Here is a 26,652-nt window from a genome sequence, read left to right on the forward strand (position 1 = left end):
GCCGTGGAAAGGAAGACACTGGAATCTCAGGAGCAGAGAGAGAGAACCCTGATATTGAGTAATAAGGTGTTACCTCAGGTTGGTGTGCTGATGTGAAATTTAAATGTATTTTTGTTTCCAGGGTGCGTGTCTGTGTTTTGTTTCTGACTCACACAACAGATTTTGAAAAAGGACACTAAGAATTTGTAAAGTCTACATCTGAAGGCTCTATCCTGGGATAATCATGGAGCACTAGATGTGTAGAAGGCAGTGGGAAGCCACAAAGACACAGAATAAGAATCCAACAGATGCACTCCTTAAAAGCACCCATCAGATACACCCCATGCTCCTTTCTTAAAATAACAGAAAGACCACCTGCTCCCGACTACCATCCCCAGCAACTATTTAATGAACACTTGTTCACTATTTCATGAACATTTCTCCCCACAGCTCACAAAGGCTTTTGAATCAGTAGCAATTGCCAGACCATGTTATAAGACCAAAACCTGTTTGGTGTATTAGCCCCACCCCACCTTTCCATCACATCCATACTATGACCATGATCCTTCCTGTTGTTTTACTTGTATTTTCCTGCGTTTTCCTGAACATGGAGAGCCTTGAGGAAGTGTGATTTCTAATTCAGTTCTTGTATCACTGAAGCAGAATGCAGTACTGCATGTATTTCATCTGTACATCTGAGCAACTTAAAGCACATATCTCTGAGAGAGGCTGCTCTACTGCTTTATTTGCATCAGTGTACACTCATGCCTCATGTAAAAACATTAATGACAATGTGTCCGAAAGATGATGTGCAAGAATAAACCGACACCTTACATCAATTCATTTATGGTACTTTAATACCAAGTTAATGCATTTCTCAATTAAGAATTTAAAAACTGGTAATTCATAGAAAAAAAAATAAATCACAGCTTCACAAAAAGCTAACTTTAACAGTTTGTCCCCTCCCCGCCAACAAGCAGTTTACAATATATTTCAACTATGTTGGTAGAAAGTTAACAGTGATGTGAAACTCTTAAAAAACATTCGCAACAGCAATTAAAAATAAAATAATGATTCTTACTCAGTGAAAAATTAATAGGAATTGTGTTTCCCAGTAAAAGGTAAGTCAAAAAAGCAGCAAAAAATCCCTCTCTTACTTGTTAGGTACGAGCTTTCCCCCTGCCACACTTCTCATGGGCAAAGGCAACCACTTCAGCATTATTCATTCCCAGGTTCAGCACTTCAGTGGTTTTGGCAAGACTCAAAAGTCATACTCTGAAGTCTAGAGTTCGAGGTGTGTGCTGCCCCTGCTCCCTGTGCTCCACAGGCTGCTCCACTCCTCTTCCTCGGGGTACAGTGGGATCAGAAACAGCTCAGAGTAAAGTTAAGGAGTATGAAAATTTTTCTATAGGATCATATTCTTTTTTCACTCTTCACCTCTCTGATGCAAACTGGAAACACCAGAAATTTTGGCTGTCACACTTCACATGTGAGTATTTACAGGAGAGACAGGATTTGAATGATGCCATTTATATTTTCACCTGTGTACAAAATCCATTCTCTCTGCTGAAGTTATACATGCAACCACAGGACAAGAAATGTTCCTTTTCTAAGTTAAAAGTCACATTTTCAAAAGTCATTGCACTTGACAATAAAAAGGCAATTAATATGCATTTGATATTAAATATATTGTACAGACCTGAACCTCTGTGCAATTCATTGCTTCGGACATATATAACATCTTTTTAAAAACTAAGCCTCTAATTATAGTTTAACAAAGAAAAATTTTGTTAAAGACAAAAATCTTTAAGAACAAATGCACACAAAAACCCGCTCCCTTTAACTCCTAGTGCATTTAAACACATCATTGAAATTCTTCATGTTGTTCCTACACTTAACCTCGCTGCCATTCTGTTCTGATCTAACGACACTGTACAAGAACACCTTTTCCTTGACCTAACCAATAAGGCTGGCATTTGGGATGCTGTTGGTTCCAACAGGAAAGCTGAAGTTAAGATGATTACCTCATTCCTTTCATGTGGAAAACAAAAGGTTTCAAAGTAGATGTGACTCAGCTGTCACCATTGTCTGTAAATTCCAGTGGCCCATTTCAGGTGCCAAGTACTTACTCTACTAGCCAGGCTTTTGGACTGTTCCAGCATATTTTGCAACAACGTGCTGTTAAAACTATGGACATGGAAACTGAAAGGGAGATTTTGGTCCCTGAGATATACTTAATGAAATTAAGAACTAAAGCACTGATATTTAGCTTGGAGTGGACCCTCTTTCAGGAAAACTAAATTAGCTTCAACTTTCTAAAGTTTAACAAAGTGTCACTTAAGCAGGATGAGACTATATGGAGTTCTAGTCAAGAAAAGTACACTGTACAGAGTAGTTTGAAGTGTTATCAGTTGCTGAGGACCAAGCAGCTGTCCTTTCAATAGCATGCTGCATCAAACTTGTCTTTCTAAGCTAACATGAAACCACAAGATGAAACATGGCCTTAACCAAAACACTATTTTCTCTCATCTCTTTAGAGGTACAACTACAGTACTTGGTGTCATAAATACTTATGATGAGCCAAGTGACTACATGTGCCAGAAGCCAAACCCAACTTTCTAACTTTGCAACCAAACATTTCAGCAATACTCTGTGGACACTAGCAGCAAACTCCTCGTTGCCAAACCAGTGGCAATGTGTGCTACTGGTAATCCATCCTGGGCTAGTGTTTAAAAGGCTTGTACCATGGAAGGTGTTTCAGACCAGTGGCAACTACAGTAAAATGTCTTTGGCAACCATTGACATACGAAAAGTAATTCACAGCAGCTGGAAGAATTGTAAGATGTTCACAAAGTTCCGTAGTGCATCATTAACTTTCTGAAGTGTGTTGCATGAAGTACCAAACTCCTGAAAAGGACAGCTAAACATCTGCCATCATTACCTTAGAGATTGCAGGTTCTTCTCATATCACTTTCTCAAACAAAGCTAGGGTTGTGAAATTTTAGAGGATGATGTGAGATAGTCCACACAAAGGCTTCCAGTGCATTTGGAGTTGATTTGGGTAAGAGAACAGAGTAACGAAGGGCTGAAGACTGAATTTTCAATGCACCACCTGGAAGTTACTCAGGGACTGGTGACAGATGGATTCACGGACAGATTGAACCACAAAAGTAGCATAATCACATTGGTGGTGGAATCTCTTCAGACAACAAAAACCGAAACAAAAAAAATCAGCTGCATCCAGCGAGTCCACTAAGTAGTCTCATTTACCTTGAATAAGAAAATGTGCGCATTAGGAACACAGAACTTATTCTAAAACATTAGCAACACTCTATAACACAGCTGAGCTATAAGAGGACTTCAGCAAAACCAGTTTTTGTTTTCAACTGCTGCTATTGTAAAGTAGATGTCTTGTGACACAAGGTAACTCAGCTCTTAAGTGTGTAGAATATGCAGAGACCACACTGTTAAGATGGGTAAATTTTTAACAAGTAGAAAAATTGAAGGAAAATAATTTAAGCTTGTTTTCTTCTGAATATGAGCTCAGCTTTCAGAAATTTGAGAAATATTATTGTAACTATCTTGCAAACTGCATAGTGATCTCTCTACATAAATCAGTATGCAATTTGGAAGTAACTACCAAAACACGAAAAACTAAAAAGGCAAAACAGAATCATAAAAAGACACCACAGGGTATTTAAGCAGGGAGAATATAGTTTTGCTACCAGCACTGATGTCTCATTCTGTGAGAATAAAGTCAAAGAACTTTATGCTCCAGATGTCCCATAAGACTCCATTTATATAGCCAATCCCCACTATACCTCACTTGAGAGAATGCCAAGTTAAGCCCACAAAGGCATTTATTTCAATTTGAGTCTAATAAAATACAGGATAATTTTCACTTAACTCCTATCCACCCCTGCATAAAAAAACCCTAACCTCCCCCCCCCCCTCAAAAAAGGTACAGCTCTGGAATATATTGAAATCTCTCTGATGTCCACTTCCAAAACGAGTGTGAGAAACGTAAAAAAAATCTTAGCATAAGGACTCCAGTTGCTATACACAACTTGCTTCAATAGTGATATAAAACAAAATACCATCAATTTCTCTCCAGGAGAGAAGAATGAAGATCATAATATAAGGTACAGATAACTGACCTGATTTTGAATAAATTATGAAACGATATCATTACATAGAGTATTGTTTTTCAAATTCAGTCATCAGGTGCCACATGAAAAGGCAGCTTAGCAATTCTGTAAATGGTGTTTTGCTACGTTAGGGTTCTCTATTCTGGCACAGCAGATTTTTCCTTCACATTTCAGTAGCTGTAAAATCATGGCCCTGCCCTGGAGAGACGTGTTCAACATCAGCACTGTTGCTATGCAAGACTTACTGCTGTTTCAGCACATGAAGGATGAATTCAATCCTCCCTAAATTCAATCCTCAAAAAACTACACTGATGACTGTGTTGGAGTTATAGTGTTTCACTAAAAGATAAAATGTAACAAATTAATTAAATAGACTTTCTGTACTGAATTAGAAGGAAAACCTGGTCAGCAAGTTCTGACTTTTAAAAACAAAAGGATATTTACCAGAGCAAGTATCCAAGGGGGAAGCAGCCCTGCTCCAGTTCACAATGGATGTTCTACATATCATGTTCTACACTAACACACAGCAGGGCAAAACTACAACCTGCATGTAACATCACTGTTGATGTTCCTTTTCAGACTTAATAATTTTTAAAACAAAGACCAGGAAATTTTTTGCAACTTTTCCTCTCCCTAGCTTACCATGTAAATAATAATCCAATATATTAATATACAAAGTAGTTATATTGGTATGTATAAAAACTATACACACATGGTAACAGTAACCATATCAATAGCCACTGTTACCTGAAAACAAGGTCAAAAATGGGTTCTAAAGGCCACAGTGAATTGAGATGACTATGTTTCCTACTTGTGAGTCAGAAAGGCACTGACAAGCTCAAGGAAGGGAGAAAAAGAAATATTTTCTTATGAGTTCCAGCAGTGCAAGTTTAATATGCAAGTTACTGATTAGTTGTTTTTAAAAAGCAGTCCCAGAATTTAAGTTGCTTATCTGCTCATTTATCATTGATTTTCTGTATTATTTTAGGTATCTTCCATGTGGTGAAGAACCTGACCTGGAATTTATATTCATGTTACTTTGTTTAGCTTGTTAAAAATTTACCCACTTTTTCACAGCTGGTTTTGTTTTATTCTTTGTGATATAGATTTTTGTCACTCACAGATACATTCCAGAGTTAGTAAATCATCGTCAATCCATTTGTTCAGTTTGATTTTTGCTTAGCATTTGTTTAGTTAGATTTTAGTTCTCCTGCAAGCTGCAACCATCTCTTCCATGCAAGGAAAATTACAATTGAATAGTTAATTCAGGCTGAATGAGTAGAAACAAAATACAAACACATCATCACAGGAGCATGCTAGAGTCCTCAACTGTCTGTTTAATTAACACCCCCTGCCTATCCCTCTAAAACCAAAACAAAGAAAGAAAACTAAACAACCCCAAACAGCTTACTAAGCAGCAACAATGCCTATACTGTAAAATACTTTCTTTGGAATGAAATTCTGCAACAACAAGGAATAAATGACACCACCAAATAAACTTCCTTTTCTTACCATAAGAGTATCTTAATGAAATGTCTTACTTCAGGCATAAATAACTAACACTGTCATCTATCTTAAGAATTTTCTTTTAAAATAAATCATATATTATATTAACAGGTTGAAGATGCATCTTCATTGCATATGCACACAATCCCTTTCCAGTTTTGCAGCTAAGCCTTTTAGGGTCTCTTCTTTTCAGACAAAATTAATTCACTTATTCATCAAGAATAAATTACAAGAAGAATGTTTTATAGATTTAGTAGGTGAAGATTTCCAGCAATAAAATAGTTTCAAGGGGTCCAGAAAAATCAAAGAGATGCATGAAGCCTTTCAGGGACAGAAGAAAAACTTTTCATTTAATTTAAACAAGATCCTCAAGATAATTAAAAACAGTGCAAGAAGAAATACAGGGTAAAGGATGAAATCTTCTAACTGCAAGGCACACTGTAAAGCAGGCAATGCATAACTCTACTAGGCTGCTCCAAGCTGTATCCCTTTTATAAACTGTGTGCAATCTGCACAGAGAGACAAAAGGAGGGGACAGTCCCAGGTTTCATGTGCATTTAACAACTACAAATTAAATGACACATGAGGATGGATTTGAGATGACATTCCCTTGGTTCCCTTAGGTACATTATGCCTGATTCACATCCTCGAACATTTGTGTGCATGAACAACAAAAAGCATCAGTCATTTTTGCTAGAAACAGACAGATGGCATACAAAAAACCCCAAAACTTAAAATAGTGCAGATAGCTTTTAAAGTGATCTAGTTCAAATAGTAACTAACCTGAGTGGTACTTTGCTCCGATTAATAATAGCATGCTACTCATAATAAAAATACCCAAAGGCATACTAGAGAAGATACTACTGTCACCTGATGACATCCAGGGGATGGTGTTTCCAGTCAAGCAAATCAAAAGAGAAATATATATATAAATTGCAATATATGTGTTAAATATATATGAAAAGCAAAAAGTAACAAACATAGTGACATTTGCAGAAAAATTAAAAAAAAAATTTATGCATAAACTCCATAACAATTCAAAACAGGTTCTCAATGTAAGAGTTCAAATCCAAATTCCACTGTCAACACTATCAAGGTTGAGCCCATATCTAGTATTCTCCAATCCTAACCTACCCCTATCAGGCAGAACAAAGTTTCAAAACAAGAACTAAGGAAAATAACATTTTCTGCCCAGCTGTTAGGCCTGATAATCACTAAAGTAAATTTTGATAAACATGTCTCTTTTCATATGAACTGGAGAGAAAAAAAGTCTGGTTTTATTTTCTGCAAGGCAGAATTTTTTATCCTTCAAAAGGAAATAAAGATATATAGGTAATATAAGCATCCTATTAGATGTAAGGGTACTAAATCATAAAGGTCAATACTGAAGTGAATCATAACGCTCATGCTAAGTTACCTGCTTCCCCTCCCAAAAGCCTTGGCAGAATTGTTTGTAGACCACAGTGTTAAATAAAATACTTAAACCAACATATAGGATGGCAAAAAAAAAATTTTAGCTTTCAAGAATAATGTGACTTCATGCAACTTGAGGGCCCCAACTGTGGATTTTGGATTGCAGGGGGAGTTTACATTTTGAGGATTCTTTACTTAATACTTTTCATTCTAGCAGTTTTTCCAATAAAATGGAAATTAAATTAAGATAAAGCCCATAAATGATGTGTTATAGGATTATTCAGAACTAAAAACTCATCCCAAAATAGTGCTAAAATAAAAATTCAAATTATAGACCACAGAAGACTGCAGGTTTAATTTAATTCAAATGTGACAGATGAGAAAGTCCTGTACTTCAGAAGGAAGACCTTGTTCAGTCCCTCAAAAGGGTTTTCATGTTCTCAGTGTGTGAACAATGTTCTTTACTTTATGATAACCTCTTGCTCTTACCCCTTATGGGTCAAATAGATTTTGATGTGGGTATCAATCTCTCCTTCCTATACAGCGATTAATGAAGGCAAGATACAGCAAGAAAAGAAATCACAGGATGGAATTTTCTCCTTTGCAGCATGAAGTTATGGCACAAGAAAGTTTACAAAATCTCTGCACTCTTAGAACTGTGCTGTATCTCGTCTTGTAGGTGAGACTTTTTTTTGTCAACGAGTGCCATTCTGCAAAACTGGCAGTTGTTCTATATTACTTGTGCCTTACTTTCAGGAGGAAGACCTAGCTTATCCATTTTCTTGCTTTGTTTCCACAGTGGATTTAGGTAATGATCTTTAAATCACCTTAATAGTCCAGAGATGGTAAGAACAGAAAAGGTCAACAAAAGCAAGATGAGCTGCCTGGGCTAACTGGCTAATTAATAATACTTGACCTGCATTAATTTTTGGTTTACCATTTGCAGGACTATCTGATGTCTCCCATTCCATAGATCTCTTCACAGCTTTCTTCCATCTGGCATAGCGATATTCACTTTCTGAAATTAAGAAATCAGCAAACAGAAAAGCCTCTCAATGCATAGGAACACAACTACAAGTGCTTAAGAACCAGATACTGCAATATGAGTTTTTCACTCTTTTGCACAGAATCATTTGCTTTGACAGAGAAAGCAATATAAAATCCTTTTTTGAATACAAAGAAGCTCCACCCCAAACCCCACAGTTATGCATAGTAAGAAGAAATAAAATAAATTTTCTTCATGTTCACAAATAAAAAGATTTACAGGCAGGACAAACTGAAGCAATTGGTATTTATGTAGAAACCCTTCCAACACTGTCTTGAAGTAGGGATTTTAGTAGTAATTATAATCAAAATGGTAAGACAAAATTATGTACCAAAAATGAGGAAATAATTGAAAAGACAAAAAAGCATTAATCTTGTACAGGGATTAATTATGTCAAGTACATACTTTCCATCTCTACAAGCACTTAAAAACTGATGAGAAAGCCAGCTAGCTAAAATGCAATAATTAATGTAGGCTTTTTGAAGCCAAAAGAAGAGTATCTGAAACCAGTCCTTTCAACATCTGTTAAAAAATAAGTTTGCAACTCAGATAACATGAAAAGGTTTTACCGTCTGGGTTGATCTGTGGTTCAAATCGTTCACATGTCACTGCTGTCAAATCTCCAGGATTCAAACTCCAAACTCCAACTCCTTCTGCAGCTCCTGCTGCCATAGCAGCTCCTAAAGCTGTTGTTTCAGGCATTGATGGCTTTACTGAAGCAAACCACATAGAAGACCATAGTGATTTTTAATGGAAGTCACCTTGATGACATCAGAACTAAAGATTACATACCTACCAAGATACAACAAGAAAGCAAGCCATCCAGTTTGCTCTCAACAGCCATTACAAACCAATGTTGTTTTTTGTCATTAAAAATAAAATGGGAGCTGTAAAATCATCTTACCTACTGGAATACAGAGAATATCTGATTGGAGTTGCATGAGGATTTTGTTATTGGTCATTCCTCCATCTACTTGTAGCTGATTTAGTGGAATCCCACAGTCTTGGTTCATGGCATCTAGAATCTTAAATAGGAGTAATACACATTACAATTTAATTGTGTAGAAATGCTCTGATGCCCTCTGTGATTCCCTCTGAGTGAAAAAAAAAGCATTTGCTGAAGAGGGTTAAGTAGATCATTCCTCTACCTTATATATTAAAAGGCAAACCAGATGTAACGAGAACACAGTTTTATTTAATATACACCACACACATTCTATTCATTACAGAAATCCTAGTGCAGATCTTTCTCCTCAGATGCTCTATATGTAGCCTATGTGCTGCTTATGTGGCCTGAGAAGAATTTTAAGAAAAGCTGATGAGAACATTTATCAGAGCTAATAAAGGAAGCAACAGTAATAAATGGAGTCCTTCAGCTATTCACCCTTTGTCTAGATACTTTGTCTAATTTGATGGATTAAAGAATTGAAGAATTAAAACATTTGAACTGGCAATCTGAAAGACACTTCAATAGGAACTTAGGAATGTTGAATTATTTTGAAAGAGCAGCCTCTTCAAATATTTTCAATTAGTTGTTGAAAACTGAGAATTTTATATCAAACAAGATAGCAAAAATAAATTGTTAATGCAATTTTTGGTAAAATTATGTTTTCTTCTTTTGGGCACAATCTCTAGCTGAAAAGTGTTGAAGTGTTTGTAAGGGATAACTAACAAAGATGGAGTATTTAAATCACTGATACCTCCCAATATGCTTTCTAGAGATTTTTCCTAAAAACATAAGACTTGCCTCAAACCATAGTTACCAGTAACACCATGGCGTTGCCCTACAAGCACCATTAAATACAGAACAGTGGTTTTTGTAGGGTTTTGTAAAAGCAGTCTGTTAAATGTCTCATTTACATTTTGTAAGGTTAGTGCATGATTTTTTTTGACAAGTTAGGCATCAACAAGTGCAGAATGATTTTCTCTCTGTAATTTTTTGGTGTATTTAAATTTAAAAAAAAAGAAGTATGTTTTTCTCAGCTTTAAATGACAAAGCAACACAGACCACAAAAAAAGTCCAAAACTACAATGCATTCTGCCCTGTTCTGTAGCAGCTCCCAGTAATACAATCCTTACCAGGAAAGGTTAACATGCTATTTAAAAAAACAAACAAAAAAAAAAAAGTAGGCTTGCAAAATAGTGAAAACTGTATGGAGATCAACTATCCAGGAGATTTTCCCCATTTCCAGAAAGTAAGCCAGCAAAATCCCTTACCAGAAAAATCTTTAAAGGAACTAAAGGAACTGCCCAGGATAAATAAAAGTTAAAAATTACAGGGTCAGAAGAGTAGGGACAGTTTTCTTGGTGGCAGCATCTGCCCATGGGCCTGCACTGTTCAATGCACTAGAAATAAATTGGAAAACAGGATTCAAAGCACAGTAGCAAAGTTTGCTGGCAGTACTATACTAGTACTTATTTCCTTCACATATATCATTTTACATTTGTCTAAGGTGATATTATCTGCCTTTTTTACCATTCAGAACTTCAGCACCATTGGAGGCTCTGGGTTTGCTTACTGCTGTGTAAGAATATGTTGGATCAGCATGCACTCAGGAGAGATTAAAAAAATGAAAAGAATGCTAGAAACTAGGAAGGGATGAAGGAACAAAACAAATCATGATCATGCTGCTGCTATCTCTATTGTATGGAGGTTGGATGAAGAGCAAGGATCCAAGTATGCAAATTTTGCCTGATGACAGCATTGTACAGCTCTTAGAACTGAAAAATTGCTTATTTTTCCAAAATGCCTTCTGGAAGAAAGGAAAGGTAACAAGTGTCATCTGTTTGCATAAGGAAGAAGCTTTTTGGATAACAAGGCACTCAGGAGTGAATGTCACAATAAAACAGGCAAGAACTCCAATGAATGTGATGTTTGAGGCTTTTCCTGAAGACTTCCATTTTCACTGGAATTAAAAGTACTTAGTTTTTGACAAAGCAGAACTAATCTTTTATCTTCAGAAAAATTACATATATTTAACCTATGTCATTAGGACTCAGTTCATTTAAGAGTGTCCAGTGCCTGATCAGGCACTCCTGTCATTGTGATAAAAGCACATTGACTAAAGTGTGGGGAAGTGTTAGATCTGTTCAGTGAACTTCACCCTCACTCAGTCTGACAGCTTTATTCCCCTCTCTCCTACTCCCAGCCACATGCCCTGTCTCACATTCTGACATTGGCTGTACTCCTCTGTGAGGCAGCTGAGGTCATTAATCCAGCAGAAAAATAGCCCAGCAAAAAAAGGGATAATTTTCTGCTGGAAAGTTCACTGAGCTGTCACATGAAAGGGAATGGATGGGAGGATGGACAAGGAAAGAGGAGCAGACAACAAATCAGTTCAGTTGCCTGTAACTTTACCCTGACTTCTAGTACAAGAATTAGAATGCTACTTCCAATTTCCTTCACAGCCTTCTGAGGACTCAGAGGCTGTCAGCACAGCTTCAGAAGCAGAAGTCTGGGTGAAATTTCTGTCAGTCTTTTTCCATGAGTACTTTATTCTATGTCACTATGGCAAGAGTACACTGCTTTCCTCATCTTACCTAGTTTGATCTGGGTGTTATTTTAAAAATCAGTATGTTTAAATAACAGCAGTTAAATTCATGTAATCAAATTCAGGCTTGACTGTTATCCTGCGAGGTCTAGGGATTTAATTTCCTCCTGTATTTGCACAGAACCCAGGGATTGCAAACACAGGGAGGAGGAGGAGTAGATGGTGATATGAAGATTCAGTGCTCATGCTGATATCAACCCCTTTGATTTGGTTGGGGGATTCATTTCCTCTGTGGAAAGCTGGCTGTTACTGAATGCCAGCAAAGGCAGTGAAGGATGTAATGAGCAGGAAGGGAATCCAGATTTCCTTTGGTATGTTTGCTGCTGTCTTGCTTTAACTCATTTTTGTTAACTCATGTCCTTGTTTTACTTATCTCTTGTGTACGAAAAGCAACATAATCCATCTCTGTCACAGCAGACAATATAAAATTTAGTCTCCTACACTAATGAAACTTTGTAGTTATGTCACTGGCCCGGTCCTTTTAATGACTCTGTATTCTGCCTCTCAAAATATTCACAAAATATGTTCACCTTATTTTACATGCTGATAAAAAGCAGCACTACCACTCCAAAAAACATACCACTCAGTTTTAGCAAAGTCCACAGGAGTAATTTTTCAACATTAGCAACAAGACAAGAATAGCATCCAAATACAATATAAAGCATATGATTAATCTTCATTAAATCCTTTAAATCCCCTCTTTTCCTGAGGAGCTACAGTTCCTGTTCTCACACTCATTTACAAAGAATTTAGGACCCAATTTGCCTTTACCTCTCGTGTTTGAAAGCAGACTGCTTCTAGTGCAGCGAAGGCGATGTGGTTTTTGTTTGTAAACTGAGTAAGGCCACAGATGATACTGTTGAAGAGAGAAAAACCCAAACAATTAGGACACTCTTCTTTATCAGACATACACCTATTCTTCACACGTAGGTCTTCTAATTCAAATCTCATTCAGTTCCACTGTATGAAGACTACTTTTTAATATTAAAAACTTGTTATTCTTTAATCTAAATGCTCTCATTTTCCTGACAAGTAGATTTCCGGGTCTAATCAATACAGTTGCCATAATTTTTTTTTTTCTAATCTGCATGCAGATGGGTCAGTACTGTGCTCTAAATGCTTTAGATTGGTTTCAGATCTAGTCTGATCACTAGTTGCTTCTGAACCTTCAATGAGATTTTTGGATATGGAATTTATGGTACATCTAACCTGGAGTACACTGAATTCTGCCAATGTACTCTGAACTGCAGAGCAAATAATCATCCTTTATTCTATTTCAACATCTGAGGAACAGCAGGGTGTTACACAGAAATACTGCTAATATTCAGTGCTGGATACATGCAAGTTCAAAGACATTAAAGGATATTTTGTTGTTACCATTCCAAAGATCAGCTTTTAACCCTTAAAAAGTTAAGAACTGTGATTTGAAAACCTGTAAAAACATTTAAATCAGAGATTTTACTTTTTCCTTACATACAAGAAACATCTGAATTCTAAAGATGCAACTTGCTTGAAACCTTGGGAACTAGACATTCTTTGAGACTTCTTTCCCACTTTAGGAAAGTTATTTTGTATTTAAATTTGTTATGCTTCTGGGAATCACAGAAACATTTGTGATTCCAACAACAGTAGGCAAGTTCACAATAGCAGAAAAGACAAATGAAAACCTACTGTTTGAACTACTACCAGGTGGTTGAGTCTGAACTACCAGGAAAGGGACTGGAAAAATGGAGTAGAAAAGACTTTTCAATAAACTGGAAAGAAAGCTGTATATAAGGGGAAGAAGACAAAGTGGGAAGGAATTAAGTAGCCTGAAACTGAACTCAAAACCACTAATCAGCACTAAATTCTTCCTTTACTGCTCTTCTTGCCTGACAGTTCACAGGAATGCAGACCTCTTCTTTTACTTTAGTGAGATGAAAATCCTTTCAAAACTAGCAATTGTTTTCCCTGCCCTGCTCCCCCCCACTTTTTTTTTTTTTTTTTGAGGATGGTGACACAGAGGGGAGAGCAGGATGAATATCTGTTCTAGCTAATCACTCCTCCCAGCAGCAGTTGCTGTTTTGAACAGGTTAAATACAAAACAGAAACACAGTAACTCATGAAGATACCACAGAGAATGATGTATCCAGACACATCAAGGCAACAACAAGGACAATTTCACATACCTGGAAGGAATGGTATTTGTAAAATGATCAAACCCCCCTGCAAATGCATTTTTTAGTCAGATCCTTACCCCCTTGCACTGGGTTCCCAGTATGGTGCATACAGTCCTGAAAATGCTGGCACAAAGTAGCAGCCATAAGAAGTCCCCACATCTGCAGCCAGTTTTTCTAATGCACACACAAAACAGGCTTTACTTAGCTTTTCACAATTGTACCAAATACACTTAATTACAGCACTTAAAAGTGTTATTAGTTAAATAAGAAAAATATTCAGGATATTTTAGGTAGCTACAAAAATAATCCAGCCATATGCACAACTAGAAAATACAACTTATGCTGGCACTCTGCTCCTTGTTAACCAGTTTTCCTTTAGCAACACTATGAATGGAAGATGGAGCATAGGGAGTTGAGGGAAATGTAAAATGAAAAATCAAAACTGAAACCCAACATTGTGTACTCAATATTCTGACCTAGATTTTGTGAGGTTTTCAAAGGTTATGTATCCTGTGGATAAAGAATGCAACCTTCAAAGCAGTTCAAAAGGTCACACTTTACTTACGTTTAAGTCAAGGCAAGTAAGTGAAACTGGATCAAGACCAAAGGGAGTTAAGAACTAAATTCCCATTAATTTCAAATGGATTTAGAGCTCCAAATTGTCAGCTTATGTATGATGACAAGGCCAGCTACAAGGAAATCTGAAGTTTTCTGATATGAGAAAAATAACTGTGGATATATGAACTCCTCAATACTGAAATATTTGTAATTAAAAATTACATTAAGACATATAGAATTACAAAATGAACAGCTCTTTCCTATATCAAGAAAGCAGAGCATTTTCTTTCTGCTGTTGCAAATTTCTTCTGTTTGCATTGATCAGAGGAGCACAGCAGAAGAGAAAAGAAGCAGGAAAAACATCTTCCAAAAGTCTTTATAAATTATACTTTCATACAGACTCCAATTTAAAAATGGAGTGAAGGCAGAAGGAAGGACAAGTTCACTGAAACACAACGGATGATGAATCCCTATGTGACTTTAACAACACTGACAAGGTTGAAGGTCTTGAAACTCAAACCTTCCAAAGGTCTTGTCAAACCTGTGAAGAGGCACTGTAGTGTCTCAACTGGCTAATTTATGTGACAGTAGTTTATATTCTTCTGTATGATCTTCAAAATGTTCTTACAGAAAAAAAACAACTGATGCTTTAAGTTTTTGCTAAATCTTTGAAGTTTTATGTGAAATTTTAATTCTAAATGTTCTCACCTTTGAATAAGATATCAATTTTTATTAAAAATATGTAATTAATGTATTTTTAATCCTAAATCTCATTAAATCAGTCACTTTCAAACTTTTGCTCTTGCATGCTTCTGACATTTTTTCTTCTTCCAAATTTTTATATGTTCCTAGTTTTTATGCTATAAACCAGCTTGTTTCAGTTAATCTCAATCAGAAAACATCAGCTATACAAATGCTAAAGGATTACTGCATTCTTAGCCAAAACAGATTATCTTCCTCAACATCTCCTTTGAAAAGCAATGTTGCAAGCTGAGATTCTTAACTCAACGAATATGAAGCCTTCTGCATAAATATTTGCATATGCATGGTCTCAGATTCTCACGTTTCTGACAAGAATATGTAGGTTTAGGATCAAACATAGAGACTTAAATACTCTTGGCTCTGGAAAATTCAACACTGTATAAAACCAGAAGATACTCTGTAAGTATAGTATCCTCCTGAATATCTCCTCACTAGGGAAACTACTAAAAAGTGCAGATTGTAAAAGAGAAAAGCTGATGAAGGGTCTCCAAGACTGTGTTGACAGGCTCTATGAAATACATGTATAAATAACAGTGGGCTCATGGATGTAAAATAAACTTTTGTTGTGTGGAAACACATATGGACCCTCCGGCTTTTCTTTACTTAAATATTTTGAGCTTTCATTCACCGATTGAGACATTGTGACATTGGTAAACTTAAAAAACTGAACAACTCCATACTCACCAACCTCCTGTGAACTCTTAGCGATACCCAGATTGTCCCTCAGCCAACGAACAACAGCACCAGCTATTGCAACAGAGCCCTGAAGGAAACAAAGTCACTACAGTTGGAGATAACAACTGGTAGCTTTGTGCTCCTTCTCAAAAGACTGGGGAGGAGGGGTAGCTGTGGCCTCCAACTGCAGGTTTACAGTCAGATTGAAGCACAGTGTCAGAATGCTCACAACTGAACCACAAAGTTTCTTGGCATCTGGAGACCGCATGGAAAAAGGACAACCTGTTACATGGATTCCATGTAGAAAAGGTGCATATTGTCTGCTTTTTTCCATGAGGGGGAGTTACAATGACATTTCCTAAGCAGTCTTCTTGTCTTTCTAATTTACGTCTTCTGAATATATGAGATCCAGTAGCCTCAGACTTCTTTTACTGACACATTAATGTTTTCATGTTTTGTTTCAAAAAAACAAGACTAATTATGTCTAGTCCAAATACCAACATCCAGACAGACAGAAAATTCAGGTACTTCTGCATTTGCCAGCAGAATTGCTCTGTTGCCTTGGCAAACAGCCCTGAATGGCTTCATCACATCACAGATGGATGCCATGGCTCCCATCTAAACCCAAAGCCAAGCCTACTAGACTAAGCTTCAAGTAAAACAGGAGCAGCATTATGTTTTCATTCAAAGCCACTGCTAGAAGGGGCAGGGGTGTTTTCTAAGCATCTGGCTATTACAGCTACAAGATACCAATTTGATTAAAGGAAAAGGCTGAATCCACATCTTTTGCCCCTCTGGAAAGTCTCTCAACCAGCAGATTGTAGATGATTCCAGCAGGGATACAGGACAAAGCACACTTAACAGCTTCTGTTGAAGCTGTGATTTCAGACAATATCATTAAAGACTTGGAGGTGAAGGAGAAGAAAAGTGCAGGTGTTTCAGCATGCAGGAATACAAATCACTCTCAAGACAGTTTCAGTTCTTGCTTTAAGAATATGGGTTAAAAATAAAACAAACTGCTCACACACCCACACAAAATAAAAATCCCAAAGCTTGCCAGGTCATGGCAAATGCAAGATTTACTTTCCTTAGGGAAAGAAAAGGGAATGCATGCAGCTTCCCACATCGTAGTAAAGTACCATAAGCCACAAACTATTCTTGCAGTAAAGAAAATCATGTGTTGTCTTTGTTTCACATGGAAAACACAGTCTCTCTACAAAAGCTCAATATCAGCATTCAGTGTATGTGTTTTGAGAATAATTATTATAACACTTAGCACATCAAGCAGCACAGATGCAAAAATAACCATGTTGGTGTTCCCAACAAAGCTTTGGTGCCACAGAGGTGCTCAGCTTATCTGTGCTTCAGAAGAAGAGCTTTAGAACAACGAACCCCAAAGTTTAAATATAAATACCATTTTCTATAGAATTTGGATGCCCTCAGACTTGTTTGGAGAACTGAGAAACTGAATTCAGTAAGTAGACACCTGAGTCAAACAGGTAAAAAAAGCTAAATTATTAGAGGATTTTGTCCCAGAAATTTGATTCAGATTTTCAAAGGTTAGAAGTAAAATCCATTAGAATGAAATAAAAAACATTTAGCTATGACTTTCATTATGAGGTAATAACTGAAACACTAGTACTTCCCCCTCTTTTTTAAAACCTAATTCAGTATAAAAAATTTATGTTTTATTTATTTATCACATGTATTAATGATTTGAGAGACTGTGTAACAAAAAAATGTTTTAGCCATCTTGCTCTGAAAATACAAATGATGCACTGAAGAAATATTTTTTATTAGATTACATGATATGGATTGGAGATAGGGCTAACCAGAACCACACAGAAGCCTTCAGGCACATAAGCATAACACAGAGCTATTTTCATTTCCGCACAGCTGAAGATACCAAAAAATTACCAGATAACAGAAGTAAACAAGAACATGTATCATTACAAAAAGGAAGAAACTACTAAACTTACCTCTAGTGCATAAAAAACAGGTTTGTCTCTGCCCATTTTGTAAGCTATTGTGGTTATAAGACCATGCTCAGAAAACACAGACTAAAAGGGGAGAGAGGAAAGAAAAGGTAAAGTATGAACAGAGGCGGATAATCTTTACATAAAAACATACAAATTGTAATAAACAAGAGATCAAACCTTCAAATGAAATATGCAAAGTTTAAATGAAGTAAATTATCAGTTACCCTGAATAAACACCTAAGATAGAACACTCAGATTGCTTGTGAAAATTCTTGTTTCCACAAGCTGCTGAAGATCTTTCTAGCCTCCTTATAGAAAAAAAAAATGGGGGTCTTTAGGGGGAGATGTAAATGAGAAGGAAGACAGAGTTTTGTGCTATCTATTCAACTCCAACTACAAAGAAATAATGAGAGAAAATAAAGGGAAGAAATAAAATAGCCAAGACAAGGAAAAAAAAGCACAGGGTTAAGTAACACAACACTCAATCCTGTCTGGGTAACAGGATATACACATATACAAGGGAAGAGCAAGAAACTTGTTAAGTAAAGTTCTGTTTGGAAACTTTAAGGAGGTAGGAAACAAAGCCTTGCAGAAACACCTTGAAAAAATTACTATTTTTATTCTTTCAGATTTCAGTATGTGCTTTTCCTTACATCTGGCGATATAATTGTTGTTAATAAGTCCAAGAATGGCTAACATACAATTGTATATAAGAACTCATATATTGCAAAAAAAAATAAAAAAGCAAACAACTCAAAAATGCAACTGACCTTCTGACCTGTATTGCACAGCAAGAAACAACCTGTTCCGTACCTAGCATGAAAGCAAAGCAAAGTTAAAACCAGGATGTTTAAAGAATAACCTCTTACTGCAATCCATGAGTCCCCTGTGGAGAAGCAACACACTACATTTTGACCCTTGAAGGTTATGTTATCATTAACTGATGATAAAACTATCCTCAAAAAGTTGATTTTTAATGCAGCTTGAAGCTGAAAATCTAAGTCACATGTCTCTCTCTCTGACTATTTCTTGTCTAACACTTGATCAAGGAGCAGATACACCAGAAAACTAAGTGTAAATTCCTCTTTGGTGGCAGTGTTTACCAACGTCAATTTAAGCTGATTATGAGAGCGACTTTATAAAATCAACATTTCACAATACTAAAAGGGAAATTTTAAGAAATTTTGTCCTTGTCATAAACAAGAAGGTTTTCTTTAAACATATACTGTTCAAACATTTCTAAAATTGGCATGTTTCCCATTTGAAGACCACATCACATGTGTGTGCATACACATGCATACAAGGACACAGTTTAATAGGAGTACAAAATGCTACAAACCACTCCATCTCACTCTAAGAAATTATTCTAGGGAAAAATACTCCTTACCTTTTTTAAACCCTCAAAATTAATAGCTTAAGTAAGTACTAAGATAGCCTTCAGTTATATTTGGAGAGAGAAATAGTAAAGCAATAACAGAAATGAGTTAAAACAAGATAGACTAATGTGTAACCATACCTGTGAGTGTCCCATACTGTGTATGTCCCTACATGCTTAGTTAAGCATCTGGTTGTAAATGGAACAGTAAATGATTTCAGCAGAGAGCTTTTCTTCCAATGATTGTTTGACTATACCAGTTGCCTGATTTAACTGATCAGCTATTTTAAACAAGGGATGCTAAGAGGCTGAGAAACAGGAAAAAGCAAAGGTAAAATTCTCCACTCTGAGCTAGACACAGAAGCAAAACTAAGCGCTGCAATGCACTGAAATGAACCTTTCCTATCTAGCAATGCTGTGTCATTCAATTCTATGCAATCTAACTCACAGGCCTGTATTTGTTTAACTTTAGGCCACAATTTAAATGACACTGCAACTGTTTTAATTTGTGTTTTGAAAAATATTAAAATGAAAAACCTCCTGTCACATAGAGATATTTTCCTTACAGTGACTGTGTTCCAAAATATACCTCACAAGCCATGTAACTTTAATATCTTCTATATAAGAGTCAAGACACAGCTTACTTTGTGAGTAAACACAGTCAAAAGGTAGATCTGTAATTACACGTTAACTAAAAAGCATTTGGCAGCAGCTTGAAAGAGAAAATAATACTAAATTCAAAACAGAGCAGTGTGTTTATCTTACAACTTTCCTAATAACTTACGTGTTTTTTGCTTGTCCATCCTGAAAACACATTTGCCCAACAAGAGCAGCATGCTGGTCACCCAAGCACTGAAAGTGAGAGATTTTTTCCTTTAGCAAATGTCCTCACATGAAATACATATTGGACTATAACTCTAATCTATTAGTAGCACACAGGTAATTGAAAGTGAGGAAAAACCAACAGAGAAAATCCATGCTTTTTATTACTCTTCTCTTTGTAAAGCTGCAAATGAAATGTGTTGTGCTACCTATGGTGAACAATTTAAAAAAATAAGAATTAAAATTTACTAACTTTATACATGTTATGGGAAAAGATGAGAATCTACCCAGCATTTCTGGATTATGTATATACCTCTTTTATATACATGAAGCAGAGCTTGCTTCCACTTTGTAATGCTACTCATTTACTTAGAGATCCCAAGTTTCCAACAGCCCTACACAAATGTATAAAAGCTCTCATTTGTATTTCCATAGCCAGACTTTAATAAATGATGGATCAAGACAATTAGTAATTAATCTTCAAAAGTCTGCTTCATGTTTAACCTGACGTAAAAACCCAAAAACTTCATTCATAGAGGGAATTCACTTATCTTTAAAGCTTTCCCTTGTGAAGCTATGTTCATGCAGTTCCAGGTTGTCATGCCAGAATCTAAGCTGAAGTATAACTTACCCCAGAAATTGGTACACCTGTCAAAGCTCCAGATTTCTGTTTTGCAAAAAGAGAAAGAAAAACTCTGAGTTAGCTTTTCATGACTACAATTAAAGGCAATGAAAAATAAGCAAAAGTTCTAATGCTCAAAGGAAGACAAAGAAGGGTTATGTAAGCAACATGGTTCAGTTCAAGTGTACACTCTGTTTCAGCTTAACACAGCTTGTGTCTAAACTACTAAGAAATGGAGAGCAGGAAATTTTACAAATATACTTTATGTGACCTCAGAAGTTCTTAGCATAAATTTTCTTGAAATAATACTATACAGAAAATCAGTTTCAGTGTAATCTGTGCAGTAAGTGCCAAGCATAAAATGCAAAAGTGCAAAATGGTAAAGTGACTAGGAAAAAAAGCATGACTTTGGTGATATCCTAAGCAAAGACAGATGCCTGCTGCATTTTAAGTCTTATATAGACTTCCAAACATTACCAGAGTTTTCCAGTTACATTTGTGTTGCAGAATAATAAAATCATTTAAATTGGAAAAGACCTCAAGGATCATCAAGTCCAACTGCTAACCCAACTGTTAAGTCCACCGCTAACCCACATCCCTAGGTGCCATATCTATGCATCTTTTAAGTACCTCCAGGGATGGTGACTCCACCACTTCTCTGGGCAGCTTTTTCCACTGCTTGACTACCTGTGAAAGCTCTTGTTTTATCACTTGTTACCTGGGAGAGGAGACCAACCCCCACCTGGCTACAACCTTTCAGGTAGTTGTAGAGAGTGGTAAGGGCTCCTCTGAACCTCCTTCAGGCTAAACACCCCCAGCTCCCTCAGCTGCTCCTCATTGGATTTGTGCTCCAGACCTTTCACCAGCTCAGTTGCTCCAGCCCCTCAGTGCCCTTCTTGTAGTGAGAGGCCCAAAATCCAACAGAATTTTGAGCTGTGGCCTCACCAGAGCCGAGGAGACAGAAGGACAATCCCTGCCCTGGTCCTGCTGCCACACTATTGCTGACCCAGGCCAGGTGCCATTGGACTTCCTGACTCCCTGGGCACAGCTGGCTCATGTTCAGCTGCTGTTGACCAGCACCCCCAGCTCCTTTTGCTCTGGGCAGCTTTCCAGACACTCTTCTCCCAGCCTGTAGCTCTGCCTGGGGTTGTTGTGACCCAAGTACAGAAGTCAGCACTTTGCCTTGTTGAAACCCAGTTGGTCTCAGGCCATTGATCCAGCCTGTCCAGATCCCTCTGCAGAGCTTGCCTATCCTCCAGCAGATCAACACTTCTGCCCAACTCAGTGTCATGCGCAAATTTAGTGAGGTTATCCTGAAAATTTTGTTTAATTATTTAACTATTTCCTGACAATTTCTACTTCTTTCTTTAAATTGTTCCTTTGTGCAATTGTGAAAATGCATTTTCAGTAAAGCCATGCAAGTGTATTTCCAATCTGAATTTTTCTTTAATTCTCCTTTTAATTAACTGAATTTAAGATTACTGTGTTTATAAATGCAGTAAAAAACTGAGCATGAATCTGATGTTTAGCTACCATAGAATTATTAGACAGAATGGACTGCTTTTCTCTTTTATAAGATGATATAGCTAATATTTATTAGCCAGTCACTGTATTTATTAGCTCACTAGAAAAAGAAATATTCAGCAGTGTGGAACTTTAGACAAACATATTCATTGAGATCACATTTTAGAAATAATTTTGGCATGAACTCTAATTGTATTATCTCAGATTTGGAAATACACAGCAAATTTATTGGTCTAGAAAGTGCACTTTTACCAATCCTTAAACCAATGAAAATGCACAGCATCTGAGCAGAATGGGTAAGATATAGGTGGTCAGCCTAATGTAAGCCTCTACTCACCAGGCTAGGACAGATTTTCTACAGCCAGCAAAAGGAAGAAAAAGAAAAAAAATGGAAAGAAAGGGGAAGAGAAACAGAAGTTCACATTTAAAGTGATGAGCAATTCTGTTCTGGTGGTCAGGCAGTATCTTTTTCTATTTACCTTGCTCATTCAGCTTAATACAACTCACTCTCATCTGACCTTCACATAAATAGAAGTCAGCAATGACTTCTAGTGGCATTTCCATTAACACATTAGCAAAAATATTTACATTTCGGAGAAGTTAGAGTTATATTAAAAAAAACCCCACATTGTAACTTGTCTTCATTACAAAATGCATGTTTTCTTATTTAACAATAGCTCAAACTACCAGGAAAAAGAGTGCAAAATCACAACATCTAGTTTATCCAGTCTTGAAGTTCATTAGTTAGATGCCACTGTATCAGAAGAGTTGGTGCTGCAACAAAATAATCAAATACTCAACTTCATGTAATATTATAAAACAGTACATAACAGTATACTAATCATAAATCAAAAAATACTGGTCCAGAAAAAGCCATTAGTCCTAATCTATGTAATCTGTCAAATCCATATGGATACAGTCACACTTTTACAAGATTAATTTCACACAAATGATGGAAAACATACCATCAGGCCATAAATCTCCGAGGAGCTTCGTACGTTTGGAAGTATTTCCATAGGAATATCAAAGAACCTGAACACAACAAAAATAATTTATTTTATATAGTCAGTGCTAAATCAGAAAGCATTTTGCATTTATTTTCTTAAATAAATTTAAGCTATAAAGAACAGAAACCATAAAAGGAACTTTAATTTTTAAGTTTTATTCTATAGCTATGTGTTTTTCCATGTGTTACAGTACATGACACTGAATTTTGGAGTAAAACAATATATTTCAGTTTTTGAGGACGTATGCAACTCTTTTATATGGAAATTTATTCCTCTTCCAACAATATCTTAATAAAACACATGTTAATAAATTCAAATTTAAAATAAAGACACTATCATTCTAGCTGCCTTACAAATTTAATAAAGAAACTATTAAATTACAATATTCTGCATTGAAAGGGACCCACAAGGATCACTGAGTCCAGCCCTTAAGTGAATGGCCCATACAGGGATTAAACACACAACCTGGGCAGTATCAACATCGTGGTCTAACCAACTGAGCTAAATTGTTTCCATAAACCAGGCCTCTACCTACAGAAAGATTCTGCTGCTTTTAGTTCATCCAGACCATTGTAAATTGGACATTTGGAGAACAACGAATCTTAGTCACTAATGTCAACAGCAAACAGAATGGTAACTGCTGATCTTAGTTTAAGTAAGAGATTCTTACCATTAAATGAGGTAGAAACTATTTAAGTAACACCATTACTGAAAAACTGAGCTTACTTGCAGAGGTCAGGATCCCATTCCAAGGAATGAATGTTGAACAACATTGTTCTACTGGCATTGGTGACATCTGTACAGTGAATGCCTCCATCCTTTCCACCTGTCAAACTCTGAACAAATAAATAACAGCATTTGTCAAGGAGAGATATTGGTTTACTTCAAGAAATTACAAAAAATTTTTCAAAATCACAATGTTTTCAGCTTGGGACTGGGAACTCTGGTATTTCTGCAACAACTAAAGAGGCAGACCTAATACACCTTTCTATACTCCAAGATTTTTTTAAGTGTGTGAGCAAAATTTTACAGCAACTTATAATAGTAAACTACTCATAAGCATCTAGAAAAAGATATAGTGGTAAAGGGACAGTAAAAGTTCATCTTGCAAGGAACTTTAATGGAATTTCTTTAGTGGCTTGTATTGAGATCATTGTGTCATCAGTGGGCATCATGTATCACATGCATGGGGATTTGCATGATATGGAAATTAATTTTAAAAAGAGTGATAATAAACTCATGAATACATACCCATATAAGCCATGAATCAACAGTCCCAAACATAGCTCTTTTTTCCTCAACTGCTTTCCTAATCTCTTCCACATTATCCAAAAGCCACCGAAGTTTCACTGCACTAAAATAAGTGCTAAGTGGAAGACCAGTCTTAAACTGTAAAATTAAAAAGAAATCATTTAAACACTATGCAAGTATCTTTCTTTTCCATAAACAGTGTAGTTATATATAAAAATGGTGATAGTAAGGCAAAAAAAAAACAAAGATACAAAACTCAGAGAGAGTACACAAACTTGTTATTTAAATAAGTACTAAGCATACAACACGCAAGTCTGAAAACATCAAAAACAAATGACAAGTGCAATAATGGACAAAGATCAAAGCTGATCAGAATGCAGTTCAAAGATCATTTACGTGAAAAAGTTGTTTGCAGAAGCTCTGTCTTATCTAGGATATCTCCATATGACTAGACAATAAGTAACAACAACAAAAATGACCAGCATGACACAGGAAAGATAAGATTTGTGCTGTACTAGAACTTAAAAATCAAGTAAGTTTATACACTTTTTGACATACACTTCCTGCCTACAGGAAAACATATAATATAAAAAATACATAATATTTATACAATCAGTAAAGGACAATATTAATTAATTTTTTTGGCAAGCATTGAGTTTCCAAACTGTCATATATATGCTCATAAAAAAGGAATAAATTTGCTCTTTTTGAACGATTTTCCTAGTTCTCAGATTGTCTGCAATTAATTTCAATATTAAGGCATGAGAATGGATAATACATTCCACACCAGTAAATTATTCCCCAAACAGTTTTTTTTCTATTTGAACTTAATTTTTGTGTGTAATGTTTACTTAATATTGGCCAGATAGCACAAGATGTGTTAAACATTTATTTTAAGGAAATTAAAATTTTTCTACTCTCAGATTGGTGTCTTATGTACATTTTTTATTATTTGACAAGCTATGAAGGGACTAGAAGTTACAACTGACTTTGTTTTGGGGAATTTTAAGCACATATATCCAAAACATTATACATTGCAGCAGCTACCATCTAAATGTTCTGGAATATCTCTTACCTTAGAAAAAGTTTTGTTTCTTCCTGGAATTCTTTTAAGAAGACGTTCAACTGTTGACTGGGTTCTCAGATCAAGCCACACTAAAAACATGAATAAAATTAACTGATCAAGTGATTTAATACACAAAAAGTGACATGTTCAGGCTGCTTCTATGAAACCACAGCTCTTGCCAGTAAATTCCTGTCTATTTTTATCTTTTCATGTAGCTGAAAGAATATTGTACTGTGGTTGTATTTTAAATGCACTGTTGTAAAAATTAAAAATGGTTAGATAAACTGATTTTAAATGCACTGTTGTAAAAATTAAAAATGGTTAGATAAACTGATTTGATTTAGAAGAACAAATGATTTGAGAAATCAAACAGCATTTTCCCCATAATAGGATATATACTTTATCAAAATATAAGCAAGTGACTAATGCTACTTTGCAGCAGATGACTGTGACTAAACTAAGAGGTTAAAACAAATAGCAGGTTGATTATTTACTATTTCTATGTAAACTTTCAAGTAAAAGACTATGTTGGAGTTATCAAGGTATAGCTGGGCTTAAGATAAAGTTAACTACATATATTTGGCTACAGAAGAGGCCTGGTTTTTCAGTCATACTATGCCAAACTACAGCTGGCACTTGATATGACCTAAAAAAACAATTCTAGACAATTACCATTTTTCAGCTGACAAAATCTGAAAAGCTAAGGTAAGTTAAAAATAAAACTGAGTATATAAGTATTCATTAAGTCATCAATAAGTATTCATTAAACATAATTAACATGATTTTCCCTTAAAGTTAAATCAACAGCATCCTGACAATTTCAAAGGAAGTGAGTGGGTGCAAGTCAGAGCATTTTGTACCAGAAACCCCTCAGGAACATTGGTTTTTTTTTTGGCTTTTTTTTTTTTTTAATCAATAAAGTTATTTACTAAGTAATAGTTTTTATTGAATAGGCTTTTTTTGAACTGCACTGGTATACAAACACACATCTTATGACACAGATATCAAAAAATACAAGAAATTCCTAGGCTAGGCCACAATCAGATCTGCACAGAAAACTACAAAAGCATTTTTTCCACAAGATGCTAACGATATTACATATTTAGAAAGTATAATAGTTACCAATAGCATTATAAAGAGGTTCTCCAGTTGTCTTGTCCCAAACCACTGTTGTTTCTCTCTGATTGGTGACTCCAATGGCTTCAGGACA

General features: G+C 35.9%; 1 protein-coding gene across 5 annotated transcripts in view; it reads right to left on the reverse strand.

Moving 5' to 3' along the window:
- GK (glycerol kinase) overlaps window positions 1-26,652 on the reverse strand; it is a 53,942-nt gene that overhangs the window by 18,413 nt on the left and 8,877 nt on the right. For 2 of the 5 annotated variants that reach the window (XM_085049932.1, XM_085049964.1), the window contains 18 exons: window positions 26,565-26,642; window positions 25,452-25,531; window positions 24,377-24,514; window positions 23,852-23,961; window positions 23,084-23,150; window positions 22,456-22,473; window positions 20,604-20,639; window positions 19,935-20,002; window positions 18,546-18,588; window positions 17,776-17,856; window positions 15,806-15,884; window positions 13,879-13,975; window positions 12,414-12,498; window positions 8,996-9,116; window positions 8,661-8,804; window positions 7,984-8,064; window positions 6,417-6,503; window positions 815-3,249 (listed from right to left, as the gene is read on the reverse strand). In XM_085049932.1, the coding sequence (XP_084906058.1) occupies window positions 3,242-3,249; window positions 6,417-6,503; window positions 7,984-8,064; window positions 8,661-8,804; window positions 8,996-9,116; window positions 12,414-12,498; window positions 13,879-13,975; window positions 15,806-15,884; window positions 17,776-17,856; window positions 18,546-18,588; window positions 19,935-20,002; window positions 20,604-20,639; window positions 22,456-22,473; window positions 23,084-23,150; window positions 23,852-23,961; window positions 24,377-24,514; window positions 25,452-25,531; window positions 26,565-26,642 (1,421 nt within the window). In that variant the 3' untranslated portion in view covers window positions 815-3,241. Of the gene's footprint in view, window positions 1-814; window positions 3,250-6,416; window positions 6,504-7,983; window positions 8,065-8,660; window positions 8,805-8,995; window positions 9,117-12,413; window positions 12,499-13,878; window positions 13,976-15,805; window positions 15,885-17,775; window positions 17,857-18,545; window positions 18,589-19,934; window positions 20,003-20,603; window positions 20,640-22,455; window positions 22,474-23,083; window positions 23,151-23,851; window positions 23,962-24,376; window positions 24,515-25,451; window positions 25,532-26,564; window positions 26,643-26,652 lie in introns of those variants that run through there. The other 3 variants (XM_085049937.1, XM_085049955.1, XM_085049946.1) reach the window with 3 other exon arrangements.

Source organism: Lichenostomus cassidix, chromosome 1, assembly GCF_008360975.1.
Source record: "Lichenostomus cassidix isolate B80296 chromosome 1, HeHo_3.0, whole genome shotgun sequence".
NCBI classification, from domain to species: Eukaryota; Metazoa; Chordata; class Aves; order Passeriformes; family Meliphagidae; genus Lichenostomus; species Lichenostomus cassidix.